Source organism: Thamnophis elegans, chromosome 1, assembly GCF_009769535.1.
Source record: "Thamnophis elegans isolate rThaEle1 chromosome 1, rThaEle1.pri, whole genome shotgun sequence".
Taxonomy (NCBI): domain Eukaryota; kingdom Metazoa; phylum Chordata; class Lepidosauria; order Squamata; family Colubridae; genus Thamnophis; species Thamnophis elegans.
The window spans coordinates 34,379,803-34,398,214 of record NC_045541.1 but is presented as its reverse complement, the minus strand read 5'-3'; the positions used below and the strand labels follow the sequence as shown (position 1 = coordinate 34,398,214).

Sequence of the window (18,412 nt, the reverse complement as noted above, 5' to 3'; positions counted from 1 at the left end):
ATGAATCTGGCTTCCCCACTGACTTTGCTTGTCAGAAAGTTGCAAAAAAAAAGTTGCAAAAGAAAGTTGCAGGGCTCTGGGACAATGCAGGGAATTTTCAATGTCTATAAAACATGGATTTTTAAAATTCATATTAGGCTATTTGACATCCTGGAGGATTCAAGGGTACATTGATTCTGGCAGAACTTGGCTTTTCATCCCAATCCTCTTCTCAGCCTTCTAAACTGCTTCCTGGGCCCCTGTTCAGTTTCCACCAGAAACACAGGGATTCTAAAATTACCTTTGAAGTCAGTTTGGGCTTTTGGGGATTGTAGCATGCCTTGAAAGTCTAGGCCAGTAATGGCTAACCTTTTCCAGACTGAGTGCTCAAAGCGCGCATGTGTGTGTGTGAATGTGTGTGTGTGCCCGAACCCCCCCTAAATGCAATGCATGTGGGGCCCTCTGTATGTGCCCTGCCCCTGACGTATGTTTGTGTGCCCCTGCATATGCCCTACCCCATGCATGCATGTGTGCCCCACACACATGCGCCTTGCCCACTTGCATGCTCCCCCCCCCCGCATGCACAACAGACATTCGAAGAGCACCTGGCCAGTGAGAGGCAGAGCTTAATCTGGGTGACAGCTCGTGTGCCCACAGAGAGGGTGCTGCATGCCACCTCTGACATGCATGCCATAGGTTCTCCATCTAAGCCTCCCCACATGGCCAACCACTGGGCCAAGCCCAGGCTGCCCCTGTGTTACCTAAGTAGCAGAAAGTGTCAAGCATGCCTCCTTCAATATCCAAGAAAGGAAAACCTCAACTCCATTTTAATAGAGATAAAGTACTTTTACTAGATATGAAGTGAAAACAGTTAGAGGAAAGCAAGATATGAGCCAGAAAGGTGGGAACATATACATATCAAACATTTACCCAGCACCCTCCCCCCAATTCCCCAACCCAGTGTCCAATCTGCAACTCCCTAAGGTGTCATGTGGGGTGCATCTTCAAACAGCCTCATCAAGTTGGTATGCGGAACGGTTGGCCTTGACCAAGTCCAAACATCAGTCACCAGCATGCACAGAAGATGGTGAGAACAAGACTCCTCTAGTACAATATAATTCCCTTCCCTAATTCTATGCACTGCCCACCCCCGTTCCTATGGCAGCCGATAGCAAGCAAGCATAGCAAGTAAAGCAGAGGTTGACAGGAAGTGGTTTTCCTACTTTTGGGGATCAAAGAAGGAAGGAAAAACCAAAAAAAGCTGAAGGTGACATATAGCTGTTTGGTCCTCAGCTCTCCTGGTTAGGTGGGGCAGGCTGAATAGCAGAGACAGCCATTGAGGCTGTAATGTTTTGTACAAAGTTATGGTGTTCAGCTTTGTATTTGCTAGTTGCCTTTGGTCTCCTGATGTTTTAATTGTTGGATTCATTTATGTTGTTATGCTTTGCCACACAGTGATCCAGATGTTCAGACTGTATTTGGCATTTTTGTCTGCCCACTGAGTCCTTCTCGAGGACCTGGGATAGGCAGATGTGGATGTTTTTAGGGTGTTGCAGATATCACAGGATATAAGCTGTTCTTAGTAAAAGCTTTTGCAGTTGACTGCTCAGTTCGATGAATTGGTAAATTTGATGAATGCCGATGGTGGTGGTTTTGTCCATGCCGATGATGTTCAAGGGATGCTCCTGTTGTTTTGTGATTGCAGCCAAGGTGGCTATTGCTACTGGTATTGCCTTTGCTTTCTTCATTGTTGTTATCCAGCAGCAGTATCCACCCCAGCTTTGACCTAACAGAGCAGGCAAACCCTGTGTTCCTGGTGTATCTATTTCCCTTATCACCCTCATCATCTGCCTGCTCTCCATCCATTTCTCTCATTTGTTCCTTTTTCTTTCTTCCCTTTCCTCACCTTGTGCGATTCCATTCCCTTTCACTTTCCTTTCATCCTGTGGTTTTATTTATAGCTCCGGCTAAAGGCCTGTCTTGCATCCTGGCAGATCAATCCTTGTTATAATCAGCCCTGCTGCCAGCCCTAACAAAGCAAAAATCAAGGGACGGAGAGAACAGGCAGACAGCGAACTATCCTTTGGCAGCCAGCAGATTCTGGGCAGTGCAGACAATATTCACAGAAAAAAGGCAGAGATAACAGACAGAATACCAAAGTTGGAAGGACCTTGGAGGTCTTCTAGTCCAACCCCTTTGCTCAAGCAGAAGAACCTATACCAGTGATGGCTAACCTTTTTCCAAAGGTGTGCCAAAATTGTGCGTGCATGCTATAGCGCATGCATGCCCACCCAGATGCGCATGTGTGCATGACCCTCCCCTTCGTATCTGCGCACATAACCACCACCACCACCCCATGTGGGCCGAGCGTTTGCCCTCTCCAGTTTTTCGTCCTCCCCAGGCTTCAGGAAAGCCCCCGGAGCCTGGGGAAGGTGAAAAACAGGCCCAACGGGTCAATCGGAAGTTCATTCCCAAACTTCCGGTTTGCCTGTTGGGCTGTTTTTCACTCTCCCCAGGCTTCAGGAAGACCTCCGGAGCCTGAGGAGGGCAAAAAATGGCCCAATGGCCCAAACGTAATTTTAGGAACGAACTTCTTGTTGGGCCTGTTTTTCGCCCTTCCCAGGCTCAGGAGGCTTTCCTGAAGCTTGGGGAGGGCAAAAACGGCCTCTCCCAGCCCCCCAGAAGACTAAAAATCAGCATGTGTGCTGGAGCAGAGGGCTGCAGTGCTGAAAAATAAAGCTCCATGTGCCATTGGTTCGCCAGCATGGTCCTATACCGTTTCAGATAAATGGATGTCCAATCTCTTCTTAAAAACCTCCAGTATTGGAGCACCCACAGCTTCTTGGAGGCAAGCCAGTCCACTGATAAATATGGGTCAACTCGATCCGATCCAGTTTCACCATAAAGGCATCTTTTGAGACAAAAGAAAATCCAGCTCAAGGCAAACCCCAATATTTTGAATAGGCTAGTCAGGTGGTCTGTGAGCCAAGCCAAACCAAAGATTCCCCACCCAGTTCTTAAATTCTGATTGCCTTTTGCTTTGGGGTGGGGTGGGGTGTTGAAATTCAAAGTGTGAGAAGAAAAACCACAGCTGGTTTTCTGAGTTAAAATTAAATCACCTTCCTCCTGGCTTTTTTTTTTTTTTTTTTTTTTGCAAAATATAAACTAGATAGTTGCTCCAGGGAGGATATCATCACTTCTCTTGCTCGAGTGACTAATGTATTGACACCCACTGGTTTAAATTTGCTTCCTCTTCTTCTTGCATTGTTTTGTTGTCTATTGCAGAAAACAACCAGTGCCCATTTCTGTCTCTTAAATATTATAAGGCATTCTTATTTTCTCTTTTGAATATATCTACTGAACAAAACTCCACATTGGCGACAGGAAGGTCATCCAGCCATTAAACACTCTGCTAGCTCCAGATTCCACCCTGCAAAGGATTATGGGGTCATTAAAAGATGATAATGATTCTTATTTTCTCTTTTCAGATACTGGAAAAAAAGGAAAGAACTTCCACCAGCTTTATTACCAGCCCATAACTCTCCTTAGAAAGATCTATAAATACCGATAATGCAGTCATCTGACTATTTAAAAAAGATAACAAGTATTGCTTGGAGCAAGGATAATATTGGAGTATAAAGTGTGCAGACCTTTGGATAGGTCACCCTCCTTTGTGGACATTTTTTGGAACAATTACCAGAACACTTACTCCAAAGAAGAAGATAAACTGTCAAGGCCGAGAAATTGGCAGGGCGGGAGGGGGGGGGAGATGAACAGTAAAGGCAAAAAGTGGAATAGAAAGCAATGAGAAATCACAGTTAGATCACTTCTGACTTAAAAACGCACCAGGGAAATCCTGCAGAGTAGGACTTCTGGAGTTGTTTCTAATGTAGTGTGTGTTTCTCTGCTAACTTGAGATGTATAAACTAATTAAGGTAAATTATGTTGCTAGATAGATCACATGCTAGCAGAATTATGCGGTCCTTGGCACTCTCCAAGTTTGATTGTTTTCTTGAAGATGCTTCATTATCCAACTAGATAACATCATGAGTACCCTAGTTGGGTAATGAAATATCTGCAAGAAAACAGTCAAGTTCGGAGAGAACGAAGGAACCCATAGTTCAACCTTGAACTGTAAACTCTATCCTCTGTGTTCTAAATATTATTTTCAGGGTTCCAAATAGCATCTAAAATTAAATCAGAGTCCGAGGCAAAGCATTCCTCAAAATTCCAATTTATTAAGAGAGCCATGTTGGCACATCTGGGGAAACCCGAATCTGAAAGCTTCCCGGTTTTCCCCACCCAGTTGAAAGTTCAAGATCTTGCCCCCACACCCACAAGTACATCACATGGTCCAATCTTCCATTGTCATGCTGGCAGTTCTACCCATCCAGTTCCAGTCAGGTGCAGAAGTGCAAAGACAAAGAATGACCTTGGTTTTCTAGAAAGAATTTTGTTATAGCTACATAGCATCTAACTCCTTACAATCCCCCTCCCATTTTCCTACAGTAGAAAATGCATAGTAGAAGAATAGAAAGTGTGGCAGGCCAAAGACCAAAAGAAAAGATGCCTGACAATTCTCTTCCATTGGCACTATAAGTGCTCATTGGGTTCCAGTATGTTTCCAGGAGCTAGTAATCACCTTTAATGCCTTTCATGGCTTGGGGCTGGATTACTAATGGAATTATCTTTCCCAGGTATGTCTACACATCCTAAGTAATTCAGTAGAAGAGGCATGCTCCAAATATCATTGGCTAAGAAAAAATGTTTGGCTGGCCAAAGAGGAGAGCCTTTTCTGCTATGACACCCACTCTCTGGAACATTATCCCTTTGGAGATCAGGTTGGCCTCTACCCTGCTGGCCTTTCATATCCCCTTAAAGACCTAGTTTTGTGTTCAAGTCTCATCGCCTGATGTGTGTTGGCCCGTGACCCGTCAAAAGGGTGAACGACAAAACAGTGCCCGACTAAACCACGTAGCTGATGTCATCAACGCGGCGACAACAGCCAGCGCAGAGAAAGAAGGGCGCTTTAAATAGCGCGTTGAAAGAAAGCCGATTCAATTTAAGGTAAGGGTTAGGTTTGGGGTTAGATTTAGGGTTAGGTTAAGGGTTAGGGTTAGGTTTAGGGTTAGGTTAAGGGTTAGGGTTAGGGTTAGGGTTAGGTTAAGGGTTAGGATTAGGTTTAGGATTAGGTTAAGGGTTAGATTTAGGGTTAGGTTTAGGGTTAGGTTTAGGATTAGGTTTAGGGGGTTAGGTTTAGGTTTAGGGGTTAAGTTTAGGTTTAGGGTTTACAGCATGCTTCTGTCTCCGCGCTGTTGTCGCCCTGTTGACGACGTCAGCGACACGGTTTAGTCGGGCGCGGTTTTGTCCTTTGCCATTTTGTCGGTGAACCTGTTGGCCTAATAGCTGTTTGCATTTTCTTCGTCTTGGTTGCTGTCTGCTTTATTTTTTTTCCTAAATAGATTTGTTTTTATTTACTCTTAGCATTGTTAGCCACCCAACATCATTTATTTGAGATGGGCAATCATAATAAGTCAAACAAAGAAACAAATAAATAAATTTCCTTCCTGGATTCTAACTTTGAGGAACAATAATTCCAGAAGCCTTGCTTTGTTCACATCCCAAGCTGTTCCACAAGCCAACTTCAGAAATTCCAAACCAGATTTCAGTGAGTTGGCAAGCAGCCAAGCTGGTGCTTAGTACAGACACCCTGGAGGAACTGTGAACTCCCCTGACTGGCTGTTTTATGGACCATTCTATGGCCTGCCTTTTTCCTGTAGGGACTGCTTCCTCCTCACTAGTCCCAGTGGCTTTCCAGTGCTTTCTGATATTTGCACATATGAATGTCTTTACTCCCCTTCCCACCTCATGTCTTTTGACATAAATGCAGACCCTTCCTTCCTTCTTGTTCCTTCCTTCCTTCCTTCCTTCCTTCCTTCCTTCCTTCCCAAAGTAAGAAGGAACAGGTTTTTCAATCCTACTTTCCTCTGTTATCTCTGTGGAAACTTTGAGGCTAGGACTAATTGATCTTGCAGCTTCATAGAAACAAAATAGTAAAGTCCTTACATTGCAACTTAAAGATGTCTTTTAAAAAATAAAAGCAAGGAAATGGAAGTTTGGCAGTGCTGTGGGAGAAAAAAAAATTTTTCTCACAAACTAACCTACAGAGGGTAGATTGTGTTGGTCTCAATCAGGATACCAGCAGAGGATAATGAATAAAATCCAGAATTCATAAGGCTCCTCGCACCAACCGTTTAAAACTACCAAACAGCAAAATAGCTAGCGTGTTTAGATATTCACTGTGTTAACACCAGATTTACTACTTTTCACCCATTGAGTATAATATGCAATATCAATATATTACATTATGGTTTGGGGGACAGGCTGTGAAATGCCTTCCTCCTTCTGAGAAACAAACAAATGCTTTAGAAAATTACTTTTAACCAAATGTCTCAATCGGGAGGAGTCTTCTCTCTCATCTAAAAACTTACCATGGGATCAATTTCTATTCAAAGAAACATCTTGCATCAGCCTGGTGCCTTGGGGTTACTTCAACTTGGTCTTTTAAAAACAAAACTTGTGACTCAAAGCCTGCAACCATTTCTCAATACTTGGGCTTTTTTCGCGTGAAAGTCTACAGACAAGCGACAGTAAACTGACGTACATCTGGAACTCTCCTGACTCAGCGCCAGAGTGACAAGGCAGTGCAAGTTCAATGCAGGATAAGCTGTTGGAGGGGGAGGGAGGAGGCCATGAAGAAATAGAGCAGGAATGGATCAGCGGGAGTGTGAGTGATTAGTGATTGGGGGAATGGTAGCGTGATAATCCAAAGAACATTGGGAAAAAAGCTATTCCTTCAGCCAACTCATCTAGATTCGCTTATCCACGGAGGAATATCACATCTTGTTTAATAAAGCTTGTGATCCATTAATCAGAACCTTCATGGACCATAAGTGTCTTCCATTAGCTTAGCTGTCAGTCATTCAAACAAGGTTTTGAAAATCGATCACATTTTCGTTTGAGGAAGGGATTATAACTCTGTCTGTACATGCAGGAGGCAACTCTGGTTGTGATACCTGGCCTGGCCAGTTATAAAGGCAATCACTGAACATAGAAGAGACCATTTAAGACTAAAGGGAGCATTGGTCCAACTCAATATGTGGCCTGAGAAGCAGGGGGTGGGTTCCGGCTGCTGCAACTGCTATTTCGCTCAGGGATACGCTGTGTGTGCGCATGCGTGCATGCGCAATCTGAAAAAAATGCTTCTGAGCATGCGTAGAAGCAAAAAACAAGATGGCGTTGCCTATGGCACCGCCGAGAGAACCAGTTCAGGGGTATGGCAGACCAAGTTACTACCTACTCAGCCGAAAAGTACCAAACCAGTAGGAACCTACCTCTGCTTGGAAGGCTAGTTTCTTCTTTAGCACATTGTGATTTGATCAACCAATATTTAGCCAAAGTCCAAGGTAGCATGAACATTTTCAAAGAAGAATACCGTGAAGTCTCCACTCTATGAAACGTCAACAGAGGGAGTTGGTTCTGCTCAAAGTGGAAGACCATCATCCAATTCTTCTGCCTCCTTTATGGCTGAAAGTAGAAATGCAGCAGCCTTTGGATGGCCCTTCAGCAGAAGGGTTTCCGTGTTGATACTACGGAGTTCAGATCAGAATCAATGTACACTTTTTCCAGAAAAATAGCTATGTTGGTCTGGTCTAGCAAAACCAGATACACTTCATTCAACAAACCACAAAATATGATATATATTTTTATTTGCCATAACATGTTATCTGGACTCAATATTTTTTTTGTTTAAAAGCTGAGCTTATGGTTTTGCATATCTCATAAATCCAGTCAGCAAACAGTAAACAAACTATAATTTATTGAGCCACATGACCCATATTTGAGTCTGGTGGCAGACACTTTAAACAATAACACATATATTCTACCACAGCTTTCTGGGCTATAGTCCAATGCAGGGGTATTATCCTTAAAAGGCTTACTTTGAAGGAGAAAGTTTACATTGAAGGAGAAACCTTCATACTCTACTAAGTAAAAGATGCAACTTATTCCAAGTGTTATGATACTTAGTGTGCATTTCCTACATACGTTTTTGAATTATTTGTAATTAAACAGAATGGAATTAATAGCTTATAGGGAGGGATGTTACTAATACTTTACTTGAATAATATGCTATTGTGTTTTTCAGGATAATAATGGCTGTGCATACTTAGAAATCCTTTTCAAAACAGTGCTTTGGATGTCATGGTAAACGTAGCACTTCTGCTATTTCATTAAAGCAATCTCACCTACCCCCAGCTTCCTGTTCGTATTCTCAAGGTTTCACAATTTTCATTCTTATTAACGATTGGCTCTCAAGAAGTGCTTGTCATTCTTTTTAAAAATGTTCCATTATATGAAGACAAGCAACCTGCTTGTCTGCCAAGGCAAAGGTTTTTGATGATGGATGCTCTTTTTTCTACAGTTTTGCTTTTATTTATATTTTAATTTTAACAGCTATTATATTGTTTTAAGAATTGGTCTATGCACCCATATTCCTTTATAGAAACATAATAGTCCATTCATGGATTCAGGGAATGAGGAAGTTTTTTTTCCCTCCCCACCACCATGTAACCTATATATATAAAAGCCAAATACCACTCACTCATCACGAAATCTCCAGAACCGTAAAGCCTACAAACTTGAAATTTGGCATGTATGTTCCTCTTGGCTTCTAGGTGCTTGCTAAGAAAGGATTTTTTGAAATCACCATCAGATCATTAGTATTTCATTAGTAATTAACACACTCTGATGCTAAGGAGTTCTACTCCCTCTCCCCACCTGAAAAGAACTCTGTTCCAACTGTCAGTTGCCTCACATTCCATTACCTTACTTCAAACTGGCAGATGTTCCACTCCTTCACTCAGGAGCAGTCTGGGGCTTCTTACAGTACTAAATATCAGTACTTCACCACAATGTCTATGCCTTCCACCTATAGAACTGCTTCCGGGCTCAAGGCGGTAGGAGCGATATTCCCTATGTTTCAATCACCAACTGCCACTGAGCCAACAGATTGAACTGGAGTGAACCAAATTTCTCCTGCATTGCCCGATCACATAGTTTCACAAGCACGGGTATCCTGCTAGTTCATTCATATAATTCATAGAAAGTAGCCATAAAGTATGCAGGCATCATAAAGTATGCAAGCATCATAAAGCATCAGGCTTAACCCAACAAATGAACATCTGAAAGGACCATGCAATTTTGAGTATATCTTAGATACATAGGACATGATACCTGAGATATCTTTGGCTTGGTTTGAGGGTATTTTGTGGGAGATTTTTTCTATGGGTGTACATATACTGTATTTGTGGGGGGGGGGACCTTCTCTGGTGTGTATTTTCTTCACTCCTAGCATTATCCTCTTCTGAACAGAGAGCTCTGATGTTGTTCCTAAGCCTAGGAGTCACAGCCCCGAGTGCTCCTATGGGTTTTACTTCGAGACAAAACCCCAAGAACAGACAAACAAATAAATGTTCTCCTTTGTCTCGGTTTTTAAGTTTAGGTTTCCCCATAAAGTCAATCTGATATGACTAAAAAAATGGTGATATAGAAAAACTGGGTGAAAGCAGGGATATTGACTTTGGGCCAACTGTTAGACGATGACATCCAATTTTCAACATACTCTGCACTAAGAGTTAAATATCATCTATCAGAGGTAACCCAGTGGCAATATTTACAGTTACATTTGTTAACAGCACTGAACCAACAGCATTTTCAACTTCTGAGACACCTGAGATGTTAAAACAACTTGTTAATCCTTTAAAATTAAAAAAGTTTTAGTTTTTAGATATTTGTTATCAGTAAATCTATTAGATATGCAGATGTTAAGAAATGAGAGTAGAATAAAGAATTAGAGGGTCCTATATTGGCTAGACAATGTCTTAATTTCTATAACAATGTCAATGGACTTCCAATTATGACTTATAGAACAAAAAATATTCAGAATTCACTGGACTTCATTATGTTTGTGTAGAAAAGGACTGTCAAAACCAGCATTTTGTTGGAGACGCTTCTTTAAAATGTTTCTACAATGTGTTATACTTAGGAATTTTTTGGAGAAAGTAGTGGATTATATAAATATGATTGTGCAACAAAAGCTATGATATTCAGAGGACAATATTGTTTTAAACCTAGTCTGTGGAATTTGACAATCTGATAACTTAAATTGATTCTTTGTGTCCTTACTACTAGAAAAAGGCTGGTCTTGTAGCTTTGGAAAGATAAATGGATATATTATCATTATTTTTGTATTTTCTTTTTATTAATTAAAAAGTGATAAAATATGACTTTTGTTTTAGTGGGAGGGAAAGTCTGAATTCTTGGCTGGAATGGCTCCTTGTGTTTTAATTAGTTGTGCTTAAGTGTGTCAGCAGCAAACCAGATAACATTTCTCAGACATTCAATTTTTATTGTTTATAAGAAATTCACGAAAACAGCAAAGAAAATTAAAATTGTAAAAGTGACATTTTAAAAATATGCTTTGAGAGGCAAAAAGTAGTATACAAAAATACAACAGACATATTATTTACAACTAGAGGCAGTAGCAGCAATAGTAAAAGCTATTTGTTTAAAAAATAAATATTTATTGTGATAGTATACACTTAGGTTAAAGCAAGTTATAGTACAAAAATCCTCATTCAGTTCCATAATTTTATTTAAAAACAGCTTAAGAGAAATCTATTCTTAACACATATTCTTTATAGGCATTTGCAATTGAAAATTTACATCATCCCCTTCTAGAATGGAGCTCTGCTCCACCATCAACCATCATTTGAACTTATTTCTTCCTATATAAATTTGCACAACTAGGTTACACATATTTTCTTCAGATTTAATGTATTGCACTTTCATCACATTTCAGAGTTACTACCTATTTTATTCATTTAATACTTATTTTCCGCCTAAGCCATACAATTGTGGTATCTGTAGAAAGTGGAAAGTGCTTGATTCTTATGGATTACTTCATACAAGTAAGAAAAGCACAAGCTTATCTATAACAAAATATTTTAAAACACAAACTCCCTCTTTGTGCAGCATTCTGTTAAGTGTAAAGCAACTACATGTGAGAATTGCACACTATCGATTTCAGGCTTTTTCAGCAGTCCCTAAAGAACAAAGAAAATGAGCAGCAATTGTCACATGCAAGTCATTTCTCACTCTTGTTATTTTCACATTTTCACATAACAATATCAATTTCAGCAGTTAGAATGTTATTCTAATTTTAAAATGTAAGCATAACAGCAAAATGACAAATAGAAGGGTGACACTACAGAAAATCTAGGATTATTACTTCTACGCCTCAAAAAGTCATCACTGGTGACTCAAGATCAGTTCAGGCTATTCTCTGCTTGTTTATCACTTTTGAAATGTAGCATCAAATGATTCTTGTGTATATAAATGGACCATTTAGAGATGATCAATCACAGGGTGTTTAGATGACTATTCAAATTAAAGCACAAGGAACATCATCAATCACTATGCATGAATATGTGACACACATTTCTTAGATATATTCAATTGTTTTAATATCAGCATAAATAGCATTAATGCTTAATTAATTAAAGGCCCTTGAACTGAGTGGCTACTAGTGCCTACATCTATAGTGTTTTCTTGGGATTGTTATAGTATTAGTTTGTTATTGATTTCTCTTGGGAGGGATGTATTCTGATTTTATACAGCCTGCCATTGGCTCCAGTTCAAGTGCTAACCAGGGCTGCTCTTGCTTAGCTATGGAATTCAGCCCAAGTTGGCTAGGATTATGCTAAAAGCTACTTTAAGATGAAAGCATGATTGTCATACTGGTGATGATGACAATAGGCAACTTATAAATTTCCATTTACTATTATATTGGCACAGGTAACATTCACATCTTAAGGGTCAGCATCAACAGAAATCCTATTTTCATGATTGTTAAAATCTTGGCTGAGGGATGCCTAAAGATTTTAGAAAAAAAAATGAAAGATAGAAGTCAACATTCTTATTTGCATTTTAAGACTCCAAAATTAATATGAACACCCCTGAGATGGATGGCTTGATTCCTGTTATAAGGCAGAGAAATAATAAAATAAAGTGATACCGTTTTCAACCTCAGGGTAGCATTTTGTTCCCTGATAAATAAATCTCTTTCTAGCCCCACCCTAGAATCTGGGACTTCTTCCATACAGAATATACACTACAGCTCTTTTCCCTAGAAATTTGGAGATTCACTTTTGGGATTTCAGGTTGAATATATTGTGGGTGGCTGATTAGGAACAGTTCACCCTCTCTGTCATGCACAGAGACAGTTACAACCAGAAATACGAGCAACAATTTGGTCTTACTAGTTTCCTCTTCAAATAGTTTATGAAGTGGAATAATTGAGGCCATTCACTTGCAAACCATAATCATCCAAGAGCTGCCTTAAACTTGGCAATCCTGTGACACATTGGATTCATGTGAGCCATAGGTACATATGAGAATTATGGTTCCCATGTTATCTTTCTACATGGTTGGCTTTGGTCACATGGGAAACATTGGTTGCATGAGAAGATCTTAACACAATTAGCTTACAAAAAGGCATGTCTATTCAACTCTTGATTGTAGAATAAACATCAAAGCTACATCTTCACAACTGAATAACATATTAATATATATATATACATCCATTTTTTTTTCAAATTTACAGAAGTTTAATACTGATACTTGTGTTTATTTGCCATTTCTTCAGGGTTTTTAGTGATTTTTTTTTCCAAAATTATGGATCAAAACAGAGTTGTGTAAAATGCTATTTCTTTTTAGCCAAACAGTCTCACACTTTGTGAAAAGTCAGGTAAGCATTACACATATTTTACATTAGGACCTTGTGACTTTGTTCTAAGTTTTGGCACCACAAAACAGACATTCCAGATTTATCCCGTCACGTTTTCACTACTTTAGATTTAGAACATTTCGTTCATAGACTGAAATTTAAAGACAAAAGACATGTAACATATAGAATTTCCAACATTTAACTATAATGTGGTGGTTAAAGCTTTAAATAAATGATCATCTATAATGTGACTAATAATAGAAGAACAACTTTCACAGTAAGCATGTTCTATTTAATTACTCTTATTTGATTAATAAAAATCAATGTGCATGTGTGCATATAATATACACACAAATACACATTACACATATATACATGTGTGTGTGTGCACGCACACACATATTGCACCGCCTATTCTACAAAGTTCTGTGAAAAATGCCTTGATAGTTTGGTCCCAGTTTCTCACTTGCTTACTTCCTTAGGAATGCAGAAAAGCCAAACCTCTGGCTGGCTTAGCCCAATCATATCAACTCTGACTGGCAGTATCTCCTTTTGATTCTTTATATCGGCAATGTCAAGGGTGTGTGCTTGCATTCCCCCCCCCCCCGGTCATAAAATACTATGGTTTCTTTAAGGGGGATTTTTAATACCACCAGTGGGGAGGGGGCTCATTTTTCTCTAGGGGCTTCCTGAACAAAAAATGGAAACACTGCCAGATATTTTCTGTGTGTCCCCTCTCCTCCAGGTTGCTACAAAGTAAGACAGGCACTGTTGCTAGCTGAAAATAAAAAGTTAAAAAAGTATCAAGTGAAAGTAATTAACATGAAGACACAGCCTGTGGAAATCTTCTGAGCAAAGCCTACAATCAACCAGGGATGGGCTGCTGGGGGTTCACAGGGGTTCAGGAGAACCTCTAGTCTAGCTAAAATTCTGTGCAGTTTGGAGAACCCCCAAATCCCACCCCTGGCTGGCCCTGCCCACCCCTCCCCTCCCAGGAGTCCCCATGCAGCCTGTTTTGGATGTAGATAAGTGCAGGGCACACATGGAGGCTCGAGGAGGGTGAAAAACGGGCCTACGAGAAGTTTGGGAAGGCCGGAAACAAGCACATTTTTGGCCTCCAGGGGGCCTCCGGAGCCTGGGGAGGCCGTTTTCGCCCTCCCAGAGGCTCAAAGAAAGCCTCCAGAGCCCAGGGAGGGCAAAAAAAAACCCATGGTGCAGGAGGCCAACTAGGCCATGTCCACCATAGCCACGCCCACTCATCAGCCAGGCAAAGAACCCCTTGCTAAACATTTTGAAGCCCACCCCTGTAGTCAACCATATCTTCCAGAGATGTCCAGGCTCAACCTCTAAAGAGTTCTTACGGCTCACTTCTCAGTTTTTGAAATGAATTGAAAAGCCGGTCATTTCAAATATTTTTTTAAATAAGCCAGTGGTCAATATATTTTAATAAAGATTCAATACATTTAGTATCCTCAGAGTTTACTTCGAAGAGTAAATAACCTTGTGTTTACCAGCTGCACCCTTTCAGAGATAACTTTCTGGAATGCAGTGGGCTCCACCAGAAATAGATCAAGAAATCTATTTTCAACCTTTCTCCTTTTTTAAAAAACCAGGGGGATGAAGAGACAGTGTTTACCAAAAAGGAAGCTGTTTTTATATAAGAGTGAAGCGAGACAGAAGGTGTGATAAAATCAGCTCACAAGTTGCCCACTTTTGGTCTAGTTTATGAAATTCATGTATACCACCAACACAAACAAGAACAGGGCTCTGCCATGGTGATAAACTTTTGCTGATGTTCACTTCTCATATGTAATTCAGGAGCTTCTGCTGCCATGGCAGGAAGTATTATGTCAACACTGTGAAGCATGTTCATGGATTATTATGCTCATAAAATAAATAAATCATTTTCCTTTACGAGCCAAAACAAGACACACATCACCCAGCAACCAAAAGTTAATTCTGATGAAATGTGAAGAACCAATGAAGCTACATTGTAGTATTCTAGGATTTGGGCTTTGCAGTACTATTCTGAGTATCATGTGAGGTAGAGCAAAATCAAAAACAATACAAAAACCAAAGACATACAGTAAATGCATTTTCCTGTTCCATTTTTACAAGGCGTGTAAATTTAAGCTTTGGAATTTTGTCCACAGTGTTGGGAAATTGTCTTCTTAATACGAAGTGCTGTCAGTCGAGCTGCCCCATTGGTGAACCAGCACTCACGCATGATTCGGCCCATAAGTCTGAGCGCCTTAAGAAAGGACAAACCAAGAATTTAAAAAAAACATATTCCCACTGCAATGTTTTTGGTATGCTATAAATATTGCCAGGGCTCAAGAAAACAATTCAAAAATATTGATCAATGTATATTTATTATTCATATATTCTGGCTTAGAGCCTAATTTTCATTCTGCTGATGAAATGGCCATACTAGTCTCATCCTTCCCTCAGCAACCTCCTGTGTATGCAAAAAAATTATTCTGGTGAGAGCTGGGGTATACTCTAGTCAAACTCACAGCGTCACATTGTTGTCACGTGACATATAGTGACTCCCCCCTTCACTAAAATGGGGGTGGGCATGGCCAGTGCGTGATTGATGCATCCAGCCCATGGGCCCACGAGTTTGACACCTCTGCTCTAGAACAACATGCAAAAAAGTCTTCCCGAGAAAGGAAGAAAACCAATGAAAAATAAGAAAAAAAAATTTGTTCAAATGAATGTAACTTTCATTCCTCCACCTATATCTTTGTATCCATGTCAAGATTCATACACTAAAAAATAAATAGCAGCTTCGCAAGTAGATAAGCTGACGATTAAATGATATAGTGATGGTCATCTACTTGGCTGGCTTTAAAACAGTGGTTCTCAGCTTCTGGGTTGGGACCCCTTTGGGGGTCGAATGACCCTTTCACAAGGATCACCTAAGACCATCAGAAAACACATATTTTCGATGGTCTTAGCAACCGAGACACCAATTTTATGGTTGGGGATCACCACAACATGAGGAACTGTATTAAAAGGTCGCAGCATTGGGAAGGTTGAGAACCACTGTTTTAAAAGGACAAATTCATGGAAAACACTGGTTACGGTGTATGTGTTGATACAATTTTTAATTCTTTTTTACTCAAGCACGTACTAACCATATCTCTAATTGGCTTTGTAATATCAGTTGCTGAAGGACATGAACAGAAAAGGATTATGGCCATCATCTCCTGCTTGCAGGCAATTGGTGGCACTCCATCTTTGCTAGCAGCACTCTCCTAGAGAAGTCCCAAGTGCTGAGAGGTGTCGTTTAGCCACATCTGGAGTTCTACAGATTGCTCACCCCTATTTTCTGCAACTGTGTGGGAACAAATGCTGAATCGAGACTTCAATCTGATCCAGTGCGGCTGTCCTTATATTTGTGCATATGTTCCATACAGAACATCAAAAGGGCTGCCTGAAGGTTTCCCTCAGCCAATATTCCCAGAAATATGTGTAATGCAGAAATGAGGTTACCAGTCTGGCAAAAGGAGGGTATGTCCTCCTTTTTGTCCTCATGTCCTCTGTTTGGCTCTTTTTATCCTTCTGTCCTCCATCTATCTTAAATTCAAATATTGTCCAGCTTTTTGAGTATCTTATCAAGATGTATCTTCTGGATCACCTTCTCTCTGCAATGCAGCACTTCCCTAATAAGTGCTACCAACAAGTTAATAAATTCTGCTGACCTTAATTGTGACCTTAATTGGTTAATTAATACTCTCCTGGAGCTTTCACAGCTGCCTCAAATTGGCAAGACCGTAATCAGTTACACACTGCCCAACCACACTAGCATTCTGTCTTCCTTGAAACACCAGCCTTTCTGATGTTGGGGGGAAAAATTCATATACATGTAGCCATAAGTCCTTTTTTTTTTTTTTGAAGTTTTTCAGTTTTATTTTGTTAAGGAAAGTTAAAAAGATAGTGTGTCCTCCTATCTCCTCTATTTGTCCTTCTTTCCAATTTTCCGTGTCCATCAATTGCCTGTTCAGCTGCCTGGTGCCTCTAGAACAGTGGTGTTAAATGCGCATCATCACGGCATTATCATGTGGCATATCATGACTTTCCCTCCTTCACTAAGCTGGACATGGGCGTGGCCAGCACATGACGCATCTGACCTGCAGGCCATGAGTTTGACAGCCCTCCTCTAGATAGGTTAGCATTTTCTTATCCCAGGGTGAAATTTAGAAATGTGAGCCCCCAAATTTAGGAATAAGGCACCCAAATTTAAACCTTGCTTTACACTATGTCTCTTTTGTGCCATTAGCGAATATTGAAAATGTACATCTTTTTATATGAAGGTGATGAAGTTACCTCACAGCTTTGCCACTGATTTGGAATATTTGGTCTCAGCTTTTGTTCACAGACTGCCTTTCTCATTTCTTCTATTGAAGGATCAGAAGATACAGCATCGTAATAAGGTAACTGGTACTCCTCCACAATTCCTAAGAAAGTAATGAGGTACAAATAGATTTTTACATGTTAGTATCACTTCAAATGTTGTAGGAAACAGGTTTTAGAAATTTTATAACTGTAATAGTCACCAACTTCCTAACACAACTTTCTGTTGCAGACTTGTCCTAACTTGGTGTGTCCAAATATGGTGGGAGTAGAACTTCCTGAATTCGTCAGAGAATTCAGAAATACTGCTGAACACATCTGGAGACACTTGCTTGAGAGAGAATGATTTCTCTATCAACATCTGTTTTTCTTTCAAAACATTATTCAATACCAAAATACTAACTTTTTTGTAGAGATAAATACGATGTAAGCTATAAAACAGAATGTCCCAAAGGTGCTTTTTCAGGCTGCAACTGGACTTTCTTGTTTTTTTTTCTTTTGAAGACGTTTCGCTTCTCATCCAAGAAGCTTCTTTAGGGGAATCCTTCCATTCTCCACCCACCTGTCACAGCTGAAGAAGCTTCTTGGATGAAAAGTGAAACGTTTTCAAAAGAAAAAACAAGAAAGTCCAGTTGCCTCCTGAAAAAGCACTTTTGGGATACCCATGATGACCTATGATGACTGAGAATCACTACAAACGTTTATAAAACAGAATCTTTAGAGCTATTAGGCTCAAATTAAAAATAATTGGGTACCATCTTCGTTTAAATCTGTAGCATTGACAAGGTCCTGAATTTAACAGATATTTTCTCTACCAATCCTTCTTATGTAAAAAAAAAAAAAAAGCTGATGATTAATCAAAGTTTGATACGGGCTGAGAAAAGAAGGATGAGGTGCATTTAAATACAACAGTAATAACAGACTATACTTATATAACATGAGATGGCAAATCTTTTACAGGACTCTATATCTAACCCTACAATGTTATAATTTAATCTTTGGGTGACAGAAAAAGATTCTCACTTTGACTTTGATGGTAGAAATATTTTAAGAACAAAAAAAAAAAACAGAATTTTATACATGTACATTTTAGAATGGTGTTTCTAAATGTAATCCAGTTCATTTTGTTTCTTTTTGTCAGTAACGATTCCTGCAACCACCTAGACTAGCCCCTGCAATTTTCTCAGCAAGATTTTTGGAAGTGGTTTGTTATTACATTTTTCTGAG

At 39.9% G+C, this 18,412-nt stretch overlaps 1 protein-coding gene across 2 annotated transcripts in view; it reads right to left on the bottom strand.

The window, feature by feature from the left end:
• Positions 1 to 14,429: 14,429 nt before the first annotated feature.
• Positions 14,430 to 18,412, bottom strand: part of ACVR1C (activin A receptor type 1C) — a 51,503-nt gene continuing 47,520 nt past the window's right edge. For both annotated transcript variants that reach the window (XM_032211257.1, XM_032211266.1), the window contains exons 8-9: positions 17,159 to 17,289; positions 14,430 to 15,077 (exon numbers count right to left, since the gene is read on the bottom strand). In XM_032211257.1, coding sequence (XP_032067148.1) covers positions 14,955 to 15,077; positions 17,159 to 17,289 — 254 coding nt within the window. In that variant the 3' untranslated portion in view covers positions 14,430 to 14,954. The remainder of the gene's footprint in view (positions 15,078 to 17,158; positions 17,290 to 18,412) is intronic.